At 35.9% G+C, this 10,486-nt stretch overlaps 1 protein-coding gene across 1 annotated transcript; it reads left to right on the forward strand.

The window, feature by feature from the left end:
* The first annotated feature begins 4,490 nt into the window (after positions 1 to 4,490).
* Positions 4,491 to 9,199, forward strand: LOC113775929 (triacylglycerol lipase SDP1). The gene is made up of 3 exons (XM_027320983.1): positions 4,491 to 6,812; positions 7,012 to 7,155; positions 7,876 to 9,199. Exons 1-3 carry the CDS (start codon positions 5,382 to 5,384, stop codon positions 8,860 to 8,862), a joined length of 2,562 nt encoding a protein of 853 aa, XP_027176784.1. The 5' UTR covers positions 4,491 to 5,381; the 3' UTR covers positions 8,863 to 9,199.
* Positions 9,200 to 10,486: the final 1,287 nt, after the last annotated feature.

The following is a 10,486-nucleotide window of genomic DNA, read 5'->3' on the forward strand; positions in this document are numbered from 1 at the left end:
GTGCTTGTGCATTTTTGTGCTAACAAGTGTATTTTCATGAACTAAAAGTACTCATTGTTCTGAAGGACTAAACGAAATTGCAACAAATGAGATTGTCTAAATAACACAAGGATTTGCACATTTATTTTGTGCTTAACTAGAGGATTTTGGAGGTGTCACATAACTCTCAGTGATCTCATAGCACTTGAGATTTCACTTTATTGAATTAATACTTCTGGTTTGTCACCAGACGCTTTAGCGCATTATTGCAAACTTTACATTTTCTCCACAGACTAATTTTCCTAGTGAGGTTCTTATTGTTATTCATTAATTTTAGAGCTATCAATTTTTTTTTGTTTTGAAAAGTAACTAAAATTTCTATTGCAAAATGTAGTTTTGCTAATTGCCGACAAGTCTTCTTTCCCTTGATTGTCCCTTATGTTTTGAGACATGTTTTTCACATTTTGGAGATTTTGTCTCCCTCCCCCAAAAGACAGTAAAATCTCTTTCACCAAACTTTTGCCATACAATGATGTTAACTACTATTCCACTTTGACTATTTTTTGAATATCTTAATTGCGTGCATACTTTTCAACAACTTATTTTGTTTTATTGTCATTTTTAATCTACCAAAAATTGAATGAAATTAGGTTTTTGGTTATATCCACTCTTCGATTTAAAATCTCAATTAATTACAATTGCATCAGTTTAGGCATTCTCTTCCTAAACATGCGAAATGAACATTTACAACTAACAAACTATGCTATTTTATAGTTGTGTACTTCGACTTGACTTTAACCAACTGTCATAGAGTAGTTGACCACCAAGAAAGATTTAAAATTTTACTTAGGTATAGGTCAAGGGATACATTCTAAAAATCTCCTGAAAAACACCCATCTGAATCGGCGATGATTCAGCCTCCCGTTCCTCCTTGTTCTCTTTGGGTCACCCCCTCCCCTGGCAAAAACGAGTAGGTAGAAAAATGAGTGGTTCACTTAAATTTCATATGTTACTCGTGTTCAAGCCTTCACCTTTTTTTCAAGCCTTCAAGCCCTAGTTCCCTCTCGGCCCCTTTAGGTCACCCCCTTCCCCTGGCAGAAAAAAAAAAGGAGTTGACCTTGGATATGTCCAAAATTTGTTTTCTTAGGACAATAAGAAAAAGTAGGTAGAGAAATGAGTGGTTCACTTAAATTTCATATGTTACTTGTGTTCAAGTCTTCACCTTTTTTTCAAGCCTTTCAAGCCCTGGTTCCCTCTCGGCCCCTTTAGGTCACCCCTCCCCTGGCAGAAAAGAAAAGGACTTGACCTTGGATATGTCCAAAATTTGTTTTCTTAGGACAACAAGAAAGAGTAGGTAGAGAAATGAGTGGTTCACTTAAATTTCATATGTTACACATGTTCAAGCCTTCACCACTTTTTCTTTCTCTAGGTACGATTTAGAATCTTCTTTAGACAAAAAAAAAGTTATTAATCATATCATAATATATATATTTATATGAAAATAATATATTTCTATCAATAAATAGAAGTTCATTTAAATGTTAATAACATTTCTATCAAACAAATTTAGAAAAATGAAATAGAAAGAGGGAAGAAATGCAACATCAACGAATTCATTTGAATTCGGCTCATTAAAAACTATTTCATAGTTGAGAAACTACAAAAACTAATGTCCAGCCGGATTCATTGGTAATACACTCACTAAATTTAACTCCATAATGAAATATTAAATGCATAAATTCATGTGCTTGATTATTGATAGTTAAATCCTATTACGGGAAAGGATGGTTTGGGTCGTTTAAGAAAAGGGGGTGTAAGTGCAAGGTCACAGATAAGAACCCTCTCACTTATACTAAAAGAAAAAAAATTTCTATTATAGGTGAAGGGTTGGATTGGAGGGAAAGGTGTGAGTAGGCTATAAACGAATCAAACTACTCGCGAAAGGGAGGATTGGATGAGAATTAGGTTTGATGGTAAGGTAGGAGTAAGCTATAAACGAATCAAGCTACTCGCGAGTAGGTTTGATCAAAGTTTGATTTGATTTCGGTTAACATTGAGTTCGAATGTACGAAGTCGAGCTATCGAGCTCGAGCTGACCAAAATTTGTTTTCTTAGGATCACAGGAAAGAGTAGGTAGAGAAATGAGTGGTTAACTTAAATTTCATATGTTACTCCTTATTTTGATCCATTGCTCAAAAGTATAGCTTCCTTGCTCTAGGGCCGTAGGCTTTATTATTATTATTATTTTGGGGTTGTGATTACAAGTAGGCCACAATTTGTGGAATCGTTACTGTGGTTTTGTACAAAGCGTCTGGTGATGAGGAAGACCTCATTAGTATTCCCATTTGGATAAAATATTATTTTCAATTGCAATTAGACATCTTGATTAGACTGTTAAGTGCTATAATTAAATGAAAATAATTGGCACACAATTCAGAATTCTAATGTAACGCTTACAAGTAACAATTTCCTAGATTTATGAGATTGCTTCCCTAAGCAAAAATCCTAGCCGCAAAACCGTTGCTATGAGTATTCGGCAATCATATGGCAGTTGACGGCTTGAAAGAATCGTACAGCAGAAAATAAGCGACCAGCTCCATGAAATTAACTTTTTTTTTTTTTGAAGTATAAGCAGGAAATTAACCAAACTAAATTTCTTTAAAATACTTATTTGGAAGCGCTGTTTGGGAAGTAACAATCCGAATAATCAATTCCACCTCTCGAATCCCTTTAAAAAGGCTATTTCACTACTAATTTGAAATTTCAAAATATCAAATTAAAGGGTTTTTACACTTCTCACGAACCTCTAATAAACTTTTTTATAATATTTTGTTAAAACGTGGAACGAAGAAAAAGTTATCCTTATAAGTTTCAATGTATAGAGAAGGAAATTGAAGGAGTTTTTGAAATGAGTTTGCCTGTTTGAGACTTGAAATTATATTAACAAAAAGATAGAAAGATGAAGAATATAGATAAAATGAGACTTTTGTTGGTATCAATTGGGTGCTAATTATTGATTTCGTTAGATTTAGATATATCCGGTCGATGCTACCACAGTTTCTTAATCCTAAATGCTTAATTAAATCTGAATTTTATTTTTTTCCCTCACATTAATAAATTGTAGATAAATGACAAAGAATGAGTTGTTATCTAAAAATATACATCGTACAAGCTCAAGCACATGTGAATTTTATTGGTCCCCTAACAATTCTACAAGAGGTAAATGACAAAGAATGAGTTGTTATTCTGCCACATTTTCTTTATTCTAAATGCTTAAGTAAACCTGAATTCTATTGGTTCCCTCACATTAGTAAATTGTAGGTAAATGACAAAAAATACAAGTTATTGTGTAAAAGTGCTTGTTGAGAGGTAAATCATCTGTACATTTTATTGGTCCAGTGACAGTTCTAGATGAGGTAAATTGTAGGTAAACTACAAAGAATGAGTTGTTATGTAAAAATACATGGGTTGTGTTTAGATTGTGATTCTTTTAGAAAAAGCTATAGGATTATTGCTTAAACATGTTTTCCAACCGTCTTTTATCTTACATACATCACGTCTCAAAATATATTATAACCAATAAAACAAAAATTTTAATTGTAAACTACCACAGTTTCTTTATCTTAATACTCAAGTAAACCTGAATTTGATTCTCCCCTCACATTAATAACATGAGGTATTTTGTAGGTATATGACAAAGAATGATTATTATGTAAAAAGTACATGGGGTATTCTTGAAATTCAAAAAAAATGTTACAAGCAATATTACAAAAAAATTTTCCAAATATAAATAAGTATAAGGTTAACAACCAAAGATAAATTGCAGGTAAATCACAAAGATGAGTTGTAATGATAATAATAAGGATTAATTTTCTATACATCGATAGCGTATAAACTATTATCGTCGAATGCATGCATGACAACTAATCTAAATGTAAATTTTAAATTTCAAATTTTGCATACATGTCATATATGTAACCGTAATAGTATATACGCTATGAATATATAGTGTTATAAGCTAGTGGTGAGTGAAGGGCTGCTATATTCTTTTTCGCTACCACGTTTAAGGTTTAAATCTTATGTTTGGCAACTGAAGGTGGAAGGGCGTGATAAAACAGGTGAGAGGGTAATAAAAAGAAAAAAAAAAGATTAACTCTAATAATAAATGGCTAAAAGATTAGGTACATATGAATTTATAAGGTAGAGATTTTTTATCTTTGTCTCTCTCTTTTTTCTTTTTTTTTTTAAATAATGGGTAGATTGATGACCTATACAAAGAAAAAGAAAATAAAAAAGAAAACGTTAACATTCATCACGTTTAAAAGCATGCCAAATTACACAACCAATGGGAGAAATACACTACTACTGCTAGAGACGAGACTGCCGTGGCTCTCTTATCTCCAATCTCCCCCATACGTCCAAATGAGGATGTTGGCATTTTTGGACAATTCAAATTTGGCAGGACAGGATTCTAAAATATTTTCTTCAGTTCAATGCATGGCGGGGCGATGCCTATAAATAGTAGTCCGACACCCGGCCTTTTATTATGCATTATCCTTAGTTGTTGATTCAACCACACGTCAACCTAACGGTGAGACCATTTCTTTATCATTATCGTTTATCTGATCCAAACTTCTGAAGACTTTTCGATTCCCGATGCCCCATCAATCCGTCCCTGTTATTTTATTACTTTAGTATTTTCAATCTCCATCGTCTTGAAAAAATTTATTGGCCGCCAATATTTTATTTTTCTTAGTTCTATTTTGCTTGGCTCTTAATTTTGCTTGGCTCTTATAATACGCAACCAAAAAGAATTAGGTTCTTGTTCTGTTCATACCTTCTTTCACCAGCAATTTTCCGGGAACTTGTATTTCTGGGAAAATTTTCTTTATTTTGATCCCACAAGATTTTTTTTGGAAATATTGAGTTGATTCGAGGACCCATTTGGTTATTGATAAAAGGGTCGTTTTCAAAATTGAATCTTGGGGGTTCCATCTGGACATTGTTTTTGATTAGTTTTCCTGGAAAGCTCTAGTTCCTGGAAGAATTTCATTGCTTCAAGGTGTAACTGAAAGACGCTTTTGGCTGCCGATGATATGTTGAGGCTTGGCAATTTGATGATATCTTGAGGCTGAATTTCTCGAATTCGCATGCCCCCAAGAGGTTGGAATCTTTTTCTTTGACTTTCCTCAACATATTTAGCTTGATTAAGTTCTAGCGTAACTTTAGGTTATTTGTTTATCGATTCCCATCCTTATTCTTCAAAATTTGTCAATTTGATTAGAAAAGCAGTAGCCAGACTTCTCTCTATTATAGAAAATTCAGCTTCTTTAATCGGAATTGGATTGTTTATAAGCCAATAGAGAAACAAATTCTCGGGATAAACTTCTCTCCGCTTAGGTATGGATGTAAGCAATGAGGCAAGTGTTGATGCTTTCTCCATTGGACCTTCAAGTATTATGGGAAGGACCATTGCTTTTAGAGTCTTATTTTGTAAGTCAATCTCACAATTGAGGCATCAACTGATTCATATGTTGTTAGTATATTTGTACAAAGCTAAGGTGTATTTGAATACCTACTTGACCCCTTTGATCTCGTGGCTTCATCCGCGGAACCCACAAGGGATATTAGTATTGGTGACATTAATAGCTTTCTCATTGAAAAGATACACTAACTTGAAAATGAGGGCTGAGATGGTTTATAGGAGGAAGTTTTGGAGGAATATGATGAGAACTGCCTTGACCTATGAGGAATGGGCTCATGCTGCTAAGATGCTGGATAAAGAAACCACTAAAATGAATGAAGCTGATCTGTATGATGAAGAACTTGTAAGGAATAAACTTCAAGAGCTTCGGCATCGTCGCCAAGAGGGGTCTCTCAGGGACATTGTATTTTGTATGAGAGCTGACCTTGTTCGGAATCTTGGCAATATGTGCAATCCAGAACTTCACAAGGGTAGGCTTCATGTTCCTAGACTTATAAAGGACTATATAGATGAAGTCTCAACTCAGTTGAGGATGGTTTGTGACTCTGATTCAGAGGAGCTTTTATTGGAGGAGAAGCTTGCTTTTATGCATGAGACGAGGCATGCCTTTGGTAGGACAGCTTTGCTTTTAAGTGGGGGTGCTTCTCTTGGAGCATTCCACATAGGTGTGGTCAAAACATTGGTTGAACACAAGCTTATGCCACGGATAATTGCAGGGTCCAGCGTTGGGTCCATTATGTGTTCTGTTGTTGCAACTAGGTCTTGGCCTGAGCTCCAGAGTTTCTTTGAGGATTCCTGGCACTCTTTGCAATTCTTTGATCAAATGGGAGGAATATTTACAGTTTTTAAGAGAGTAACGACCCAAGGTGCTGTTCATGACATCAGACAATTGCAAATGATGTTAAGGCATCTTACGAACAATCTAACTTTCCAGGAGGCCTATGATATGACTGGCAGGATTCTAGGGATTACAGTTTGCTCCCCAAGGAAGCATGAACCTCCTAGATGCCTCAACTACTTGACTTCACCTCATGTTGTTATATGGAGTGCAGTCACAGCTTCTTGTGCTTTTCCTGGCCTTTTTGAAGCTCAAGAGCTGATGGCGAAAGATAGAAGTGGAGAGATCGTTCCTTATCATCCACCATTTCATTTAGGACCTGAGGAGGGCTCTGGTACATCTGCACGTCGATGGAGGGATGGTAGTTTGGAGGTGGATTTACCCATGATGCAGTTGAAAGAGCTTTTCAATGTTAACCATTTTATTGTCAGTCAAGCAAATCCTCATATTGCACCTTTACTGAGAATTAAGGACTTAGTAAGAGCCTATGGAGGCAATTTTGCTGCAAAGGTTTGTTGTCTCAGTCTTTATTATTTGCTTTGCAGTCAGTTTTGATAGGCCAAATGAAAGCCATTTTTCAAATTTCTAGAAGAGATACTGTAGTTATCATTACTACACTTTTAGGTGGTCTATCCTGTTATCCATTTTCTTATTTATTAACAATTATGCTGCAACGACTTGACATGTCAATGTAATTATGACTGTCTAGCTTGCTCATCTGGTGGAGATGGAGGTGAAACACAGATGCAATCAAACACTGGAACTTGGTTTCCCACTGGGGGGATTGGCCAAGCTGTTTGCTCAGGATTGGGAGGGCGATGTGACTGTCGTTATGCCAGCAACTCTAGCTCAGGTACATAAAGATATTTCTCCACTTTAAACTTAGGGAAGTGTTACTCTTACCAGGAGTGAAGAATAAGACTCTTCCAGAGACTAAACCCAATTCCCTTCCCAAAAAAAAAAAAAAAATCCCACCGCCCACCTGCCAACAACAGCAAAAGCAAGGAGCTTATTCAGAATAACACATTATTGAGAAATTTTGAGAATTATACTCCATCATCAAACAGGATGAAAAGATATATTCACTTTCCAATTCTTGCCTCTCCATGTAATGGTTTTAAGTGTTTCATTCAAGATGTAGTTCTCCTAAGAATGCAGCTAGGTAGTAGCTGGCTTACAAGAACTGATCAGCTAGTTCATTACACCATATAGTTTTTTCTGGGTGATTCAATTCCATTTCTTCTCTACACCTGGGTGTTAATTTGTCTGTTCTAGATAGTTGGGAATGTTGTTTTCAATCCTTTTAGACCATGAATTGTCATTCGTCTTTTTTAGGCTGATTTGTGATTATATATGAATGTAATTTCTTTAGAGCGTTGCACGAGAGGTGCTTATATCCGTCTGTACGACCCGTCAAATCTCTGATCTGGATAAGATTTTGTTGTAGTTATCCAAAAACCATCAAGTTTACTGGATTAGCAACCCTGTATCAATTATTTGTAAATTAATTTTTTTCTTTTGAAAAAGACTAAACTTGAGCATATGCGGTTAACTCTTTTCTTTATTCTTTCAGTATTCAAAAATCATTCAAAATCCCTCTAATGTGGAGATTCAGAAGTCAGCCAACCAGGGAAGGAGGTGCACTTGGGAGAAGCTGTCAGCAATAAAAGCAAACTGTGGAATTGAGCTAGCTCTTGATGAGAGTGTTGGTATACTTAACCACATGCGAAGGCTCAAAAGGAGTGCTGAAAGAGCTGCTGCTGCTTCGCATGGATTGGCCAGCACAGTCAGATTCAATGCTTCCAAAAGGATCCCTTCTTGGAACTGTATTGCACGAGAGAACTCAGCAGGATCCCTTGAGGAAGATCTACTTGCTGATGTTGCTTCCTCGTTTCATCATGGTGGCAGTGGATCGGCAGGACCTACTGGGAGAAATTGGCGAGCCTGCCGAAACACACACGATGGAAGTGATAGTGAGTCTGAAAGTGCTGATCTCAATTCTTGGACAAGATCTGGTGGCCCCTTGATGAGGACGACCTCAGCTGACAAGTTTATAGACTTTCTCCAGAATTTGGACATTGATAGCAGGTTGAACAGAGGAATGGTGGTTCAACCTGGCAGCGCAGTGACCCAGATGGGTGGCAGAGATGGACTACATCAAGTCTCATGGACAACGACTCCAGATAGAAATTTGGAGACAGAATTTGATCAAAGAGAGTTTGGTTCCAGAGTTCCAACCACTGGTTCTAGCATTATGGTAGCTGAGGGTGACCTGTTGCAGCCTGAAAGAATACGCAATGGAATTATGTTCAATATTGTGAAGAAAGAAGATCTAACACCAACAACCAGGAGTCGTGAATCAAGTATTAGTTCTCCACGTGATTCACCGCATGATCCACTACCTGAATGTGTGCAACTTGAATGTCTAGAAACAGGACTGGATTCTAGCTCAGTATCTGAATCCGATGATGATCCTGGTGAAGTGGAAAATAATCTAAACGAACACGATGCTGATTGTGTCCCTGATAATCATCCTAATGTAGATCAAGGTAACAGCTAGTATGGTGTAGTTGTATCAGCTACCTTGATGATGTAATACTGGAGTTTACAGATTCGACTTTAGCAGAATCTTACTCAGATGAAAGCAGAAAAGAATAGAAATTTGTGAATCAGCATTTGTCATTGTGCTAGAGCTTATTCCAATGAGATGGCACTTGTATATAAGCTGTAAAACTGTGAATAGAATTACTAGCAGGATCTGGATTTATGCTTGGTTGTACTAAATCAAAGTTGTAATGGTTTCTCTTGTTGTTCCACCGGTATGAGAAGTTCTTCTTTCTCCATGTCAAGTATGAGGACAACTTTGAAAATGTGTTTATGAACTTTTTCTGATTTCATAGTGCCTCTCAACCCTTTTTTTTTTTTAATATAATTTTTGAAATTTGTCCAAATATTAGTTGGGCAGAAGGCAAGCAAGTCAATGTAGAATTATCTATTATCGAATTTATCCTAGAAGCTAGATGGTTGCAATTATTAACCCTCAAAACTTCATTTTCAAGAAAAGCTCTGATAATCACAATCGGAAAAGGCTATCTGGTAAAGTGTTCCATCTATTGTGTAATTGACAAATTAAAAATTAATTAAAAGGTGTCTAATTACAAAACATGCTTGACAAGTTTTATGCAAAATGAGAGAAAATGTTTAGAAAAATTGATTTTACAATTTCTTGTATCGAAACTAAGAATCTTATGATCACTTGATCAATGTCGATACCAACTAAGTTGGGTTGTAAGGACATTAATTTTGCTAAATAAGAACAGAATCCAAGCGGGGAACATGTAGATTGGACCTAATTTATATCCATTTATTTGGGCCTGAAATGCTTAGGGTAATTTGGGCGTTTAGGAAGGAATTGCTTTGGGCTTCAACCTGCAGGCAGCAGCCATGCATTGTTGCAGTCTGAAAGAGTCCACTTTAACAATTTGGCTAAGGAAACTGTTCAGGAAAAGTTTTCAACATTGACATTGAGAACTGGGGCCACTGGCCTTTAATTTTCTTGTTTTTTTTCCCTCTGTTTTTATTTTTTGGGCACAAAGGCTGGCTGTTTATGTTGGTTCTAGGATGTCTATTTCTTTTCATCAAACAGTTCTTCTTGTTCCATGCTTTGGGAAATTGCATGTGGATGTTGTTCACCACGTTGAAGGCATTTGTAGCATGGCAAAATTGACATCAATTTTCCAATCTATCTTCCAAAGTGGGAATTTGTAGTTTCATTTTAAATAGTTTAAAATCAATAAAGGGCACATGTTTGAGGAAAAATGTCTCTCTTTCTTTTTCTTTTTTTTTTTTGGGTTCGAAATTGATCCTGAAAATGATAAAATTCAAGAAGGTAATTTGCGCTAGACGGTGACAATTATGGAAGTAGTGCCTAACATTAGTTTTAAGGTCTAATTTTAGCCTTCAGAATGTGATAAAATGTTCTCTATGATCAAGCCAACTCTTTTTTTTTAGACATTTACCATGGATGTTCGTGGACTTGCATCTTGTCATTTCCTAACTTAAAAATAATACCTTGTGCATCTAATGTGCCTGCTAATTCAATAGAAGCAGCAACAAATATTTGTGGCTATTGTTTAGAAAATGTTTGGCTAAGGAGAATTGTCAGTTACAATTATTTTATCACC

Source organism: Coffea eugenioides, chromosome 6 (genome assembly GCF_003713205.1).
Source record: "Coffea eugenioides isolate CCC68of chromosome 6, Ceug_1.0, whole genome shotgun sequence".
In the NCBI taxonomy this organism is placed as follows: domain Eukaryota; kingdom Viridiplantae; phylum Streptophyta; class Magnoliopsida; order Gentianales; family Rubiaceae; genus Coffea; species Coffea eugenioides.